The sequence below is a fragment of the Mus caroli genome, chromosome 9 (genome assembly GCF_900094665.2).
Source record: "Mus caroli chromosome 9, CAROLI_EIJ_v1.1, whole genome shotgun sequence".
NCBI lineage: Eukaryota > Metazoa > Chordata > Mammalia > Rodentia > Muridae > Mus > Mus caroli.
This window is the reverse complement of record NC_034578.1, coordinates 75,010,414-75,026,191: the sequence shown is the minus strand read 5'-3', so window position 1 is coordinate 75,026,191 and position 15,778 is coordinate 75,010,414. Positions and strand designations below refer to the sequence as shown.

Here is a 15,778-nt window from a genome sequence, read left to right as displayed (position 1 = left end):
TTCTTCTTCTTCTTCTTCTTCTTCTTCTTCTTCTTCTTCTTCTTCTTCTTCTTCTTCTTCTTCTTCTTCTTCTTCTTCTTCTTTTGTGGGGGGAGATGTTGAAACAGGATCTCTCTATATAGTCCTGGCTCTCCTGGAACTCAGTATGTAGACTAGGCTGGCCTTGAACTCACAAATATCCAACTGCCTCTGTCTCCTGAGTGCTAGGATTAGAGACTTGTGACATTACACCTGGCACAGTGACTTTCTATTCTTTATGGAGGATAAACACACTGGCATTGTCAACAGCTTGAGTGAGAAGACCTTGTCTACTGCTTGTCACAATTGATTCAGACATTCCTCTCAGGCTATGCTTTGAAACCCGTCTTCTAAGAAAATTCTGCCAAGCCCTTTAACAAATCACGATTGGGAGAGAGGGAAGGGGAGCTTTGAGTTATCTTAAAGAACAGAAGTTTAGGAGCATCTCATTGTTGAAGTGATCTAAACCCATACATGCCATCTCTTCGTCAAAATCCCACCTGTTGCTCTTGCCGGGCAGTGCATGTTGCTGCTGAGGAGGAGGAGAGCCATAGGTGAGCAGGAAGGGATCCTGCTGAGGTGGGTGGTACGTGAGGGAGGGCACATAGCTGCTCAAATCAACAGGTACTTTCTCTTCGTAAGGCTCACCTCCCGGATTGGACCACAAGGGATGACAGCCTGGTTGGGCTGCAGAGGGTTCTGATGGAACTTGCTGGGGTAAGTGCTCCAAAGAGTTCTGGGAGGGGAAGTAGTCGTAGGGCCAGCTGGCCACAGGCAGAGGATAGGCTGGATAGTAGGTGTCATCGGAGGGATTTCTCCCTAAGGCAACATTTTTATTCCAAGTTTGCAGGTCTTCATAATCTCCATACATCCCAGGGACAGGAGGCTGAAACTGGTCTTCACTGCCGTAGATCCTATTGCTGGAGAATTTGTATCTCTCATAGAACTTCATGGAATCTAAGGTGGAAGTTGGATCTTCCAGCTCAGTGGTTCCCCCCAAATCATAACTCTTGGGGAAGGATAAGCAATCATTCAGGGAGTTCTGCTGGGGGGCGTTAGCTATTAAAGGTGTGCTGTAAGCGCCGGGCAGTTGGACGCCTTCCTGGAATGACCAAGTTAAAGGTAAACTTCCCTGACTCGGGATTTCAGCAGGAAGCGCCTGGAAAGGGGAATGAATGCTCGCGTTAATAAGTTAAGCAAATGCACATGGCTACCCCAGGCACCCCTGAGTTATTCTGCAAATATCCCTCGATAAGACTGCCCTCATTCCTTGCATACTTCAAGCACGGGCGCAGCCTCTCCATGGTTGCTGGGGACCTGCGAGGAGAGACTGACTCCTTCCTATTCCAGTGCACAGAATAGAACAACTTTCTAATCTGTAAGGAGCCTGATGCACTCTGTGGACATACTGGGTGTTTAATATGCCTCATGCTCAGACATCAGATGCCTGTCTTTTTGAGGCATTTGTAAGGGGCTACTTAAGAAAAACAAACCAACCCTGCAGCTTCAAAGATTTATACTCATCCTGGCACAGCTTACAGGGCTACCCCTCACCCCATTTCTGCTTCTCCCTTTCCTGTCTCCCTGACCTGGACTATTCTAGATTTTACTGTGAGAGGCCAGGGTATTGTTGGGTTTGTTTGTCTCCTTTAGCGGCTTTCCTTTGAGATCACAGAAACTGCTCAGACTAGAACAGACACTGGTCAACTTCAATTTCTTTATATAAATGGAATACCTATGTTGGCATTAAGAGGAGCTACTAGGTAACAGTTATATAGCTCTGTATGTAAGCTTTCCCCTCACAAGAGGATAGTCTGAGGGGAGAGGAGAAAAAGGTTCTGTCCAAGTAGAATGGCCAAGATGACTGATGAGGACCGATTCTGTGGATGTGGGAGCTCAAGGTCTCTTGCAATGGACTAAATCACAATTTCATCTATATAAGGTACACTTAGAGCTTTACAGGAATTAGCGCTACATCAAACGAACAAACTGATATTATGAGGCCATGGGGCCATGGGACAATGGGGCAATGGGCTTCCTCACACTTCCCTCTACCACTGGAGTTGCTATCATTTTCAGAAACTTCAACAACAACAACAACAACAACAGCAGCGGTTTTACTATGTTGCCCAGGCTGGCTTCACACTCTGGATCCTAAGCGTTAGCATAGCTCAGTGTCCCAAGAGCTAGTAGCGCACTAAAGATCACTCAGCTTAACAACTGTCTGATCACTTAGATCAGTGGTTCTCTAAAGGTCACGCCCCCTTTGAAGGAGGTCACCCATCTGATTTCCTGAATATCAGACATTTACATTACGATTCATAACAGTAGCAAAATGACAGCTACGAATTAGCAATGAAATAATTTTCTGGTTGGGGGTTACCACTTGCATGAGGAACTGTGCTAATGGGTTGCAATATTATGAAGAATTTAGAATTAGGAAGCACGGATTTAGATGAAATTGGACACATTAAGGGTGGTATAACCCTGGACCATCTGATTATTTAGACCAATTTAAAAAAAACAATCTGTTCTAAGGATGTATGGAAATTTGAAAACAAACAAAACTCCAAACTCATGAAGGCTAATAACATTTTGTAAAGATTATTTTGATTAATTCTGAGTCTCTTGGAACTAAACTGTAGTGCTTCCAACTATAAATACCAATTCAAGCTTTTTTGTTTTAAAGCCTGCTGTAGGGCTGGTGCGCCTATGATCATACAGAATATTTGCGAGCCTGTTTCAGTTAGAGTAAGAATGAAGAGTAACATCTCAGATTCAGCTCGCCCGCTGGATGCCTGCTTGGAGATGGGTCAGCTAGAACAGCATGTTTGCTCTCCTTGGCCGGTAAAGGACTGGGGTATCTACTGTGTCCCCTGCAGGGGTGAAGGCTGGCTGCACAGCTTGAACACAAGTGGGGCAGCTGACCTTCGCTGCTGGTCTCCCCTTCATCCGTAAGGAGCTGGAGGCAGATGCCATGTGCACTTTCTTCATGGCTCTTCTTGCCTCTGCTTCCAGCTTGGTCTCCGGCCTGGGATGATCATGCTCGCCTTTGGACTTAGGGGAGACAAAGTAGTAAGAAGGAAACAAAAATTAGTAACTGAGTTGCCTTGATAAGGTGTAGCTTTTGTTCTCCGTGCTGTCCTATGTCCTATGACCCTGGGCTAGCAAGGTTGCCTGATACAAGGGAAAATCTTCCCAAGCCCAGCCGTGCTCCTGCCTGCCTCCTGTCCTATGAGGTCCCTTCCTTATGTGGTCTCTGACTCCCATCATGTCCCCAAAGTGTGTGCCAGTGATGCTTACCCCTCACCTTCATCTCTGGCTTACATACTTCATCACTTACACACTGTTATTTTTCAATCCTATTTACAGAATAAGGACCTGAGGCTTAGGGAAAGGATGCCATTAGGATAACCTCCTTTTGTAAGCAGGGCTCTGGGGTTTCCACAGCCAAGCTGGGAGCCCAGTAGGAGACTTTTAGTACTTGTGTGAGCTGGCCTTTCAAGTGGATGGCAGCTGGAGTTCAGCCTCCATGGGAATAGCTACACCACAGCTTGGCAAATGCTCTTTGAGAGAGCTGGTTTGCCAACTTCCATTAAACGTCTGACACCAGAGCCCAGTCTTCACCTGTTTACATCGATGCCCCATTAGTTTCTTATGAATCTTGCAGAAAGCTAGGATTTTGAGGAGGAATCAAACTGTTCTTTGTGTGTAGAGCTAGTGCTGAGTCAGCACTGGTACCCAAGCTGGGGTTTGTGGAAGGCTACGAGCTGGATGCTGTCTGCCCTGGTCTAGGGGTACTCAGCTAGGTATCACCCCGCCTCAGGAGTGGAGGCACCCAGTCTTCCTGGGTTTCCAGTGGTCCATCTCTGGTGAGGTAGGGCACGTGGGCATTTGCTCCCCCAGAGGATGGGCAAGGTATGGTGTAGCCCTGTACCCCCAAACCACTGATAAAATTCCTCCATAGAGAACATGATACACAGCTGCCACATGAAAGAGATACCAAGTAAATAACTCAAATCCAACCTGGAAAAAGATGAAGCGTCCGTCGTGCCTCCAGAAGTTGGTGACCGGGAAGCCGCCGTGGCCTCGGCAGGGAATAAGCTTCAGGGGTCCATTGCAGTTGGGACAGCTTTTCCCTACAGAAGAAGCCATAAAAGCGACTGGTGGGTCTCAGCAGAAAAGGATGCACTTAGGCCTACTGTGATTGGATGTCCTAGGGCAGGGAGGTACCCCAGGTGTGTGTGTGTTGGGGGGGGGGGCTTTCCCTTCTCTGAGAAGGGGAAGGGGTAATAGAAAGAGGGATTTGTAAGGGTGGGACTGGGAGTAGAGGAGGGAGGGGGCCCCACAATCAGGATGTAAGTAAATTAATTAGTTAATTTAAAAAGAAAAAAAGGAAGGGAGAGAGAGAAAGAGAGAGAGAGAAAGAGAAAGAGAAAAAGAGAAAGAGAAAGAGAAAGAGAAAGAGAAAGAGAAAGAGAAAGAGAGAGAGAGAGAGAGAGAGAGAACTGGCATGCCACAGGGCTGATTCTGAGTCTGGGGTGTCCTGCTGGCTTTCAGCTAGGATTGCAGGATGGTAGGGAGTGACCCCACACTGTTGCGGGTACTTTCTTCTGCTGGATTTGACCCATGACTACAGCATCTGTCTCCCAATAGCCAGCCAGGATCACACATGGACACAGTCCACAGCTATCTGACAGGTAGGATTGTTTTACAGGCCAAGGCATCTGCAGAGAAGAGGTCCTCCCTACTTATTCACGAATACTGAGTATTCTTTCTAGAGAGAAGTACTTTATTTTATGGTTAGTAACATAGACCAGGAGCAAAGCCGCTTGGGAGAGAGAACACTGCCCCTGAAATTTCACTAAGGTGTAGATGATGGAGAGGAAGTTTTGAAGACACATGACTAAAAAGGACACAAGTTAACTGGAGGGGTAAGGTGAGCCAGGCGTAGGAAACCGGGTGCATCTATTTCACTATCCAGTGAGCATGATACAAAGAAAGAGCAAGGATTTCCATGGGTAGTTATGGCGTGACTCTGAACAGACAAAGCTGAGTTTACAAGTTCAGTCCTGCTGTGTGACTCAGGGCCAGGCAGCAAGTCTGAACTAATTTTTCCTGAATTTTCCATGAGCCAATCTCTTTCCAAAGCAGTGGGGACATTCATGAGGGGGCTCTGCACATGATAGACCTTGGAGACAGAGGCCGTGTGTGTGTGTGTGTGTGTGTGTGTGTTTGTGGTGTGTGGTGTGTGTGTGTGCTGTGTGTGTGTGTGTGCTGTGTGTGTGTTTGTGTGTGTGTGTGTGTGTGTGTGTTTGAGGAGATAGATGACTCCTCCTTAGAGAGTTCTTTATCAGTATATCTTGCCTGCCACGGGGCTCCAGGGGGAGGGTTGGCTGGGCCCTAGATACGTGTCTACCCTGACTGGAGCATTTAAACACTCTCAGTCTCCCTGGCTACCGCCCCCAAACCTCACTCACTCTGCTGCTTCTGTCTGGCTTTGTCACAGATGGCGGGTCTCAGGTAAATCTTGCGGCCTTCCTCTGTGGAGCAGTCCCTGCTGCACACCACTACCCCCAGGCATGACTTCTTGAGGATCCGGGAGTTGTGGTTGTTGGTGTTGCGCATGGCCCAGCTGCTCAGGTGGCGCTGTGCGCTCCTGTCGTCCGAGCTGTAGATGTGTTTCACGTAGGAGTCCGGCCACTCCTGGAACCAGTCAGTCGTTTTCACGTTCTGACCGAAACACAAAGATTTTAGTTACAGTTTCAGGCAGAGTACCTACTGGTCTGCCTCTGTATAGCTGATAGATGTAAGAGATATCCGGGCCACAGGGGCAGGGCAAGAGGCCTTTGGTAAAGTCTTGACTAAATTTAATTCCAGTGGTGGCATCTGTGAGCACAAGTGCTGTGACTCTTTAAAACAGTTCTCATGTTGTGGTGGGCCCCCAACCATAAAATCATTTTCATTGCCAATTACTTTCATGAATTAATTTTGCCTCTGTTATGAATCATAATGTAAATACCTGTGTTTTCTGATGGTCTTGGATGCCCCCTGTGAAAGGGTCTTTTGTCCCCTAAAGGGGTCGCAACACAAAGGTTGAGAACCACCAGCAGCACACTAGCGACAAGGTGTGTGCTATCTATGCCTATCAAGCATTTGGTCACTGCACTAAGATGAGGGAGAATTTAGCCCTTCTGAATTCTGCTGTTTCTGCGGCCCATGGTGACAACATTAATGGCCTTTTCTCAGTGAGAATTCTTGAGTGAAGTAATTTCACCATGCGCTTACATAATAACTATGAAAAGGGTAGGGAAATGATGTCTCATACCACACTGCTTAATATCAGATATCACAAAGTCACCAGAGATAAGCAGAGCTCTGGTTCAAAGAGGCCAGGAAGTGCACTCTTCCCTCTGAGGACCATTTCCTGTTTGTCTCCACTGCTCAGGCATGCAGTGGACCCAGGACGAGTCTGTGTGTTGCTTGGCATCACCCTACTCCCTGCATGTGAGCATCTGACTGGATTCTGTCGTACAAGGACAGAGCTGTGGTTCAGTCAGTCTGGAGTTCCAATTCTGCAAATGAAACAGCTCTAGAGACTGGTTAACAGTGTGCCCTGGTCATGCACTGTTAAAGCAGTTATGAAAGCACATTTCATGTTCCATTTTGAACCACCATAAAAATCAGACCATAAAGAGGTCCTTAGAACATGAGTTACTTTGTTTCCGCCTGTGTAAAATAGGCATGAGACTTTCCTACTTCAGTTCTGAGCATTAAATACCATGAATGTAAAAAGGCTTGCCACACAGCACCTAGTAAGCTGTAGACTGTAAATAAACTGAGTCGCTGGGTGTGGCTCGTTTTCCCAGGCTCCACAATGGCGGCAGATGCGTCAGGTGGCAGATCCTGCCTAGCTCTTAGGATGAGAACCATCTTAATTTGACTTTGCCTATCATCATGGTTCTCAGAGACCTGACGTAAAATACGAACAGTTCTCATTTGGAAGATTCTCAAAGGTCATGGTAGAAGATTCTGGAAAAAACAGAAAAACCGTCAAGGTACACAATCCTTTGCTTTCCCAACAAGAATGCACGACAGAACGTTAGTTAGCCTAAAAGCCAAGGGAGGTTTGAAGGCAAACAAGCGTGTCAGGATGGATGAGCATTCCCTCCGTCAGACTTCCACCCAGAAGGACTGTGTTGTTGGAGGCACCCCTGCAGCCCAGCGATCAACCGAAAGGCGCGGCCAGAGAGGATGTGCCGCCACCATTCCCCCCATACTGGGCACCCCAGCCACTGTGGCCTCGAGTTGTTCAGTGTCCACGTGAGAATCCCCGTATAACCTCAGCACCCATCTTCTCTCTCTTTTTCCTGCTCACCACAATTCTAATCATTCCTTTCCAGCTCTCTCTCTCTCTCTCTCTCTCTCTCTCTCTCTCTAAGGAGAGCATAGCAGAATATTCTACTTTGATTTTAAAAGATTTATCTTATTTCCTGATGATGGGTTTGCATGGAGAGAGGTATGTATGTGCACGTGAGTGCAGGTACCCAGTGTGAGTGCTGGAAACTGAACTCCAGCCCTCTGAGCAGCAGGCGCTCCTAACCTTGGAGTCATCCCCCCAGCTGCAAGTAAATATGTGATCTTCCAGATACTTACAATACAGATCAAAACACTAAAATCTATGCTTACTTTTAACCATTTGAACTATAAAGGATTGGTGGACTTGATTTGTATTATTCTAATGTGACATACAGCTATCAAAATAGGATAAACAAGGAAAGCATAGATTTCTACGAGAGAGTCTCACCCACCAACTCCCTCCATCTGGTCAGAACTACAAATCCCATGAGCCAGAAGGGGTGAAATGACATTCTGAACAAAGCAAAGACTTCATGTGCATGGAGAAGGAAGTGACTCTCAACATCTTTAAGGCTATTCCCCTGACAGCCTAGTTTTCTAGTTCCATTAACTAGTAGTGCGAGGAACCTCCCTAAAGGAAACGTGACCATGTGGAGCCGTGACTGCATGGAGCTCTTCTCTTAGCTGTTGCTCATTTACTCTGTTATTTGCCTGGACTTTTAGTGGAATCTTTGGCAACTTTTTATATTAAAATGGGTAGGGTGGTGGATCCAGATGTTCGAATGTCCAAGAACCAAAGTAGAAAGAGGAAGGCAGCTCTGAAAGCCCTTGTAATTTGTCACAGGAACTGTGGTTTTAAAACCAAGAACGGAGCTTCACCTTGCTAGCAAGTCCCAGCAAATGTTCCCTTCTTTTTAGAACCTTCGTTAATTTAATTTCTAACTTTTCATAAAGCACTTTCTTTTTTTCAGGCACTTTGTTTACTTTAATTTCTAACTTTTCATGAGTAACTCTTTGTTTTGGCTCTTGGTTAAGAAGTTTATAATTGAAAGGGGACACTTGTAAGTTTTCCAGCATGTCACATCTAACAAATTTGTGTTTTATCACCTCCTGGATAGCATCATTAGGAATGTAGTTGATGTTTCTATGACTTCTCTGCATAACTTAATCCTATGATTTACTCAATCAGTGCCCATTAACTATATGAAAATACAGGGCACTCTTTTTATGACATTCATTTTAATTTAATTTAGTCATTTGTAATTTTAATATCATAAAGTTACATATTACTATTATACAAAACTTAGAAAATCAAATTCTTAAATTAGGTATCAAAGCATTCACAGAGTGAGCCAGGAAAGGTGGGTTTTGTCTGTAATTCTAGCAGTGGGGAGGCTGAGCTACAAGGATTGCTTTCATACCAAAGTCAGCCTAGATTACACGGTGTGAGACCATCTCAAAAAATAAAAAGAAAATTAATTAATTAATTAATTAATTAATTTTCATTCTTAGAATGGTCTGCCCTTATATAGAGCGACTACCTTCCAGCCTGACTGGTTTATTAATCCTTTCCATGAAGTGTCTCCAAATAGAACAAGGACATCAAACACACACACAAAGTCAACAAGGCCTCATCTAGTCCAAGTGATAGAATCACAATGGTGCTAAGGCTGGCCTTATGCCAGAGTCACAGGAACGCCACACCATACCTGGCTTTTCACACAGACTCTTTAAGCAAATCTGGTAAAAGATAAGATGTTACTAAAAACAAAACTGTAAGTCAGGTGTGGTGGCGCAACACCTTTAATCCCATCACTCAGTAAGAAGAGGTAGGCAGATCTCTAAGAATTCAAGGCCATCCTGGTCTACATAGCAAGTTCTGAGCCAGTCAAGGTTACATAATAAAATCCTCTAACAACAAAGGAAACAAAATATACTGTCATTTTGACCCTACAGATAACTTTTTGGAGTGAATTTGCCTCTTCTGGGTTGCCTATAGATGGATGGAATTCTAAATGTCTAGAGGAGTCAACAAATGTCTTTGCATCAAAAATTGCTCTCTAGAGTAATCCTGCTACTTCCCACATGAGGAATGGCCATCCTAAAGGATGTTTCTGGCTTTAGTTATCCCCCTGAGTTCTACCAGTGGGAAAGCCTCTCTGTAACAACCTTTCACCTGTTCCCTAGCTGCAAAGGATCTGTTTCTAGAGCAGAAGTGTGCATGTTGACTGTGGACTTTCCTGTGTGATACCTAGCCTAAGTAGGCAAGAATGTTTTGGGGTTTGGAAATTCATGCTGGAACGGGAGTTTTTGGGCCTTGAGTTTCCCTTCATGGAACTAATGAATGATAGGGATGTGTGTGTGTGTGTGTGTGTTTAAGGCCAGCCTTGGTCATTCCCTACCTCTGCCTCCTACATGGGAGTTGTATAGGCATGCACCACCACTCCTGAAAAAATGTATGTCAACACACGTGGCAGCTCTGCCCTCCATTTACAAGTTCCTCCATATCTGCTGACCTCAGCTCTCAATATTATCTCCAGCTCACATTCTGGGGGCGGGGGAGGGGGGGATGCAAGCATGAAATTAAAAATAGGAAGAAATACAGACCACTGAGCCAATAGCAATTAAAATTTACTCTCAAGTTTTCCTAAGACAGCTGCAGCAATGGCGGCACAAGTCAACGGCAACTTTCAAAACAGGCCCTGAGAATGGATGTTTGCCCAGACTGGTGGCGGTTTATTTGCCCTCTTGATGAAGGGGTATATTTTTCTGTCTTCCAGCTTTCTCACACCCACCAAAGGAGAACTCAAGGACAAATTGAAGGAAACCAATGAGAAACAGAAGAGAGGGTCCATTACTGTGAGAACCCAGAAAGGTGGTGAGCTGAGATTGAAGTCCCCAACCCCTCTGCCCTGCCCAGGACAGACTGGAGGATCAACTGTTTCAGTATTTGGTATTAGTGGACTCCAGGCTTACTAGTCATAGCCACATGCCCAGTCAAAGCATCTTTAGACACCAGGAAGAGAGGACAAGATAGGAGTGATAGACACAGAAACTTGGTCTTAATTAATGCTTTCCATCAAATTAGAGTTCAAAGGTTATTTGCTCGTTGGGCTTGTGATTGGGAGGCAGAAGCAAAAGGATTGTGAGTTCAAGACAAGCTTGAGCTCCTTTGGGGATTGAAGGCCAGCTTGGGCTGTTGAGTAAGACCTTGTCTCCCTCCCTCCCCCCAGTTCTTTCATATGCACACACAGCACAGCTATTTGCATAAAGGAGGCCACAGACAGTGTGACAAGCAAAGCAAGCACTCTTGGGTAGAGTGGGGACCAGCCAATGAACCCATGGATGGTAGTTCCTTAAGTCTCTCAAGAGCAGGCTGTGACCCCAAGGGCACCACTATTCAGATAGTCCAGGGTCGGGGTTAACTGTGAAAAGTATCACAGTCAAGAAGTCGCTATGGGGTTGTATGCCTTAAGTGGAGTCAGTCCGCTTGCAAGTACTGAGTGTGTAAACTGAGTGAGCCAGCTTCGAAAGGGAGAAAGCAATGCTTTCTTCAGCTCTGTCTGTTCTTGTGGGTTTCAAATCCTAGGCCTTTCTTCTCCCCTTGAAATCCCCCAGTTTAGCTGTACGGTTGAAGCGCTAAAGGAGTTCACCTGGCTAGGATCTGACAGATTCCCTTCTAGAGCCTAGGGGGAGTTGAGCATCAGGCCTCACCGCCACATGCTGGGCCAGTCCTCCAAGCGCATACCTGAGGCAGTTTCACATCGTTAATGTCCCAGCTAAGTATCTCTCTGTCTTCAGGATCAAAGTCGTCCAGTTCCATGATAAGGTCTGCTCAACACAGGCTCTTCTCCACTCCAGTTGTCAGAGATATTTGGAGTCTCAGAACTCGGGCCACAAGAGCAGCTGAAGGGCTTGTTTTTCAAAGCTAAGTAAATAAATGAGAATAACACAGATGATTTAAGAGATTAGAAACTACAAAGCCAGATGTGGTGCCTCAGACCCTAGAGACCGAGGCAGGAAGATTGCCGATTGCCGTGAGTTCAGGACCAGCCTGGGTTACAATATGAGACTGTCTCAAAAGAGGGTGGGTGGGGGGCTTAGGAGATAAATCGGTTTGCTACTAAGCCTGAAGATCTGAATTCAGTCCCTGGAACCCAAATGGTAGGAGAAACCCCACAAGCTGTCCTCTGACCTCTGACCTCTGTGTGTGTGAATGTGTGTGTATGCATTCACACATGTTAATAATTTTTCTGGTGATCATTAGCTCAGTCCCATGTGCCCATTAAAACTTAAGACTTGGAAACAAGGGGCTGGGAAGATAGATGGTTCAGCAGTTAAGAACCTCTGACTGGCCGGGCATGGTGGCGCATGCCTTTAATCCCAGCACTCGGGAGGCAGAGGCAGGCGGATTTCTGAGTTCGAGGCCAGCCTGGTCTACAGAGTGAGTGCCANCGAGGCCAGCCTGGTCTACAGAGTGAGTGCCAGGACAGCCAGGGCTACACAGAGAAACCCTGTCTCGAAAAACCAAAAAAAAAAAAAAAAAAGAACCTCTGACTGTTCTTCCAGAGGTCCAGAGTTCAATTCCCAGCAACCACATGGTGGCTCACAACCATCTGTAATGGGATTTGATGCCCTCTTCTGGTGTGCCTGAAGATAGCAACAATGTACATATATACATAAAATAAATAAATCTTTTTTTTGCAAGTACCAACTGCCAATAAAAATTCTTCAGAAGCCACTAGCACTTGCTGCAGTAGACTTGTTTGGGGTTTCAATACCCTGGTCCCTACTTTTATCCTCAGCTGTATTTCCATCCTCGTTGCTAGATCTGGGTTATAAGAGCCTTAGGAGCCATTATTACCTGGAACCACCTAGTTCTACAAAAAGTATGTAAATTTGCATAAAGAGACACAGCTAGTTTAGGATTATGCCCATATCACTTTAGATTAACTAATATTTTTATAGATAAATATTTTTATAGATAAATCCCATGAACTGTTTGTCACCTTTGTAAGATCAACCCCCCTCCCCCAAACCACGAAGTCCTGCCCCCTCCGCAAACGCTGGCATTCAAGACTAAATGTGCGTGAGGCTCTCTTCTCGGTCTGTCTTAGTTTTGTTTCTGGGCTGAGGTGTTTGTGGCGCTGAGGATGGACGCCGGGGCTTGCACTGAACCACCGAGGTGCTACCACTGGCTCCTCATCGGTAACTTCTAAGTAAATCTCTATGTTTAGGAAACAATTATTGAGCTGCTTGGAAAAAGATGGTTGCCACCCCAGTTCAGAGACCGCTCACATGACAAGTAGAGAAGTAGTGAATAGTAAAAGTCACTGTCTGTCACAGCCCTAACTCTGCTAGCCCAAACTTGTAATTAGAATGGTTATGACCCACAGCGCACTCCACACAAAACAGAACAGATTAAAAAAAAAAGTTGGAAAACAAGATTTATACTGTGTAAACCTAAAAATGCTGTTCTTAGACAAGGCTAGATACTTGATTTTAAATTAAGAGCAGAGGAATAAAGATTTTACTCCCAAAAAGTACAATAATTTTAAAAACTTTAAAGAGACTTTTCTCCAACACATACTTTTATGAACTAAGTGAGGATTAATTTAGTATTTCCCTAAAAACTAAGAACAAGACATTGGGGGAAACCTGCTTTATCCCGTCAGTAAGCAAACTCAATCTTTCCCCAGGATTAAAATAAAAGTTTACATTTTTCAAGACTTCCTTTTATTTCAGAGTCGTGACCAAGGCGTGTTCAGCTTCCATCATTTTTACAGACCAGGAACTAGAACAAATAAAGCCTGTGGTCATGGCTACACAACTCACCCTGCCGCCTTCAGTGCTCCCGAGTCTGTTCTTCTTGTCAGCTTCTTGTCCAGGTGTCATACAAGTGTCAGCTCTGGCTCAGGTCCTGCAAGTTCTGTTCATTTCTAAGTGGTCGCTGTTCCCTAACCCAGGTCAGGGTACACTATGCTAATGACTCTGGCAACTATCCAATCAAAATCAAGATGCTCTCAGCCAGGGCTGGACAGGTAGGAGCAGCCCAGCTCTTCTCAGGGTGCTAGCCATGTGATGAATATTCTATGGTGTGCCTCTGAACTTTCCCCTCCTTTATGCTAAGAGGACATCTAACTTAAAAGGATATTGGGGGAAAAACAAAACAAAACTCTGAAAAGAAATACAGATTTTTTTTCCTGATAGTTTTATAGATTGAATCCAAGAGCGACTGTTTTACAGTAGATGCGTTTTATCCTGTGTGTGTGTGAGTGAGAAGGCAGACAGGGAGACTCACGGCAGTGCAAACACGAAGGGGGGATGGAAATTACTGAGATAGTTTTTAGATAGCTAGCAGCCCTAAACCAGAAACACTGAAAGCCATCTCTGATTCTAAGTGTATCAAACCTGACAACGAATGCAATTCTTCTTCAAGCTGTTCTCTCTGGAGATATCCTCAGGACACCGGGTGAGCCCAGCTCCTCTGCTGAATCCCAGGTAGTCTGCTGGGCTTTGGAGATATAACGGAGAATCAAAGACATCAAGAAGTTCTGTGTAGTTCAGGGTGGCAGGGCAGAGCTGTAACTCCAGGGAGTGTCTCTGCAAATTCAAGGCTAGCCTGAGCTAAACAGCAAGCGCCACCCCCACCTCCCCCAAGGTCTTTTTCCACTTCCATATCTAAATCTGACCCATCTTTTAGGAATTCTAACAGACCCATCCAATATCTTCCAATACTGTTCTGAAACACATGACTTCTCTTTTCGATGATATTCCAGAACCCTTAACCATATCACTAACAGTAACTGTTTTTCTAATTACAAAATAAAATCAAAATCCGTTGTCTTGTTTATCATTGTTGCTAATCCATATTGCAATCTTTCAGTAGATATCTAAGACTGTATTTTGGTCACGTAGCTTCAAACTTTTGTTTTGTTTTGTTTTGTTTTTTCTGCATATACCAAATGTATATATTTTTTGCTTAATTTGTGGGATTGCCTCCTCTTATTGGTGTGGATCTGACCTGGCTTGCCAGCTGCTCTGAGTTGAGGGTTGTTTTTTTTTTCCCCCCTCCTTTCCTTCACAGGAAACTCCTGCTGGGTTCTAGCTCCAGCACCAGGGCTATGCCTGTCCCAAGGACAGATCCTACCCAGTGAGCTCCATACCCTAAGGCTGAGGTCTCAACTTGCCAAATCCTCACTTCTGCCTACTGGCTCTGTGAATTCTTTGCGTTTGTTTATTGATTGGATTGTTAGTTTTTTGAGATGGGAGTGACCTCCTATAGAATTACTATGTAGCAGAAGGTCACTTGAAATTCCTGGTCTTCCTTCCTCTTTCTCCCAACTGTTATCAACTTCCTTTGACTGAATTCTTGACTGAATGAATCAGAGGCCACGCTGGGCATTTCCCTAAATTACGCTTGATGCGCATAGTCTTTCTGTCACTCCTACTCCTTCTCCCCAGGCATGGCCACCACACTCAGCTAGGAATGATTCTGACATGAGAAATAAAACTGTACAGTCAAGCAGCACAGACAACCAATGCTGGATTGGGTCTGTGGTCTTTGTCTCAGCCTCTGTGCAAGTAGAAGTCTCTGTCCTTTTTCCATTTTTTGCCTCCTCCCTGGACAAGGACCCTGCCTAAGAAATGTGGATAGAACCACCTGTGGAGTAGCTGACCTTACCTGCTAATGCTTCCTCTCTTACCCACCCCGGGACCCCCTTCAGTCTGCCACCAGTCTGTTGGGATCTTCCTGGCTGATTTCATGAGTATAATAGTAATGCTTTAGGCATTGGAGGTGAGATAACTTTTATTGGTGTGGGACCGTCTCATGTACTGACTCCCTAGATATTACATTCTGGCAACATCCCCTCTCTATGGCATTCATAACCCAGGCATCGGTCATGTTTGAAACTGTCAAAGAAAGCAAGCAGGAGAGTGATATTATACTGCCTTTTTCTGGTCCAGAACCTCTCTGTCATCTGGGTATGGAGGGTTCGGCCTAGCTATGACCTCTGATTTCTACCTAACAGGTGGACTTCTTCCACACATAAAACTTTCCTTCCAGAATCTATTTCAACTAGTGTTCCAGAGTCCAATTCCCCAGTTCTGCCATGCCTCATCTCTTAATCAAGAAGTCTTTCTAACTTTCATTGTGTGTTAGACACCATATCAATCATTTAATCTCACCACTGCCTCAGGAAATCGGCATTATTAAGTTATATTAGTTGAAATTATAAAGAAGGTATTTAAAGTAAGGCCCAACACTGGTCCAAGGATGAAAATCCACTAGAGAAGGGTGATGTTAGAAATCACTTTTTGGTCTATGGAACTAAGCTGCCCCTCATTCTGGTTCCTTCTGAAGTCAGCTTTACCCCTGCCTCCTTCCTCCATCATCTTT

The 15,778-nt window shown here is 45.1% G+C and overlaps 1 protein-coding gene across 1 annotated transcript in view; it reads right to left on the bottom strand.

The window, feature by feature from the left end:
* Gcm1 (glial cells missing transcription factor 1) overlaps positions 1–13,328 on the bottom strand; it is a 13,383-nt gene extending 55 nt beyond the window's left edge. Inside the window, exons 1-6 of the mRNA XM_021173299.1 lie at positions 13,213–13,328; positions 11,126–11,305; positions 5,499–5,751; positions 4,045–4,157; positions 2,947–3,075; positions 1–1,177 (exon numbers count right to left, since the gene is read on the bottom strand). The exon at positions 1–1,177 is cut by the window's left edge and continues 55 nt beyond it. Coding sequence (XP_021028958.1) covers positions 434–1,177; positions 2,947–3,075; positions 4,045–4,157; positions 5,499–5,751; positions 11,126–11,200 — 1,314 coding nt within the window. The 5' untranslated portion in view covers positions 11,201–11,305; positions 13,213–13,328 and the 3' untranslated portion in view covers positions 1–433. The remainder of the gene's footprint in view (positions 1,178–2,946; positions 3,076–4,044; positions 4,158–5,498; positions 5,752–11,125; positions 11,306–13,212) is intronic.
* Positions 13,329–15,778: the final 2,450 nt, after the last annotated feature.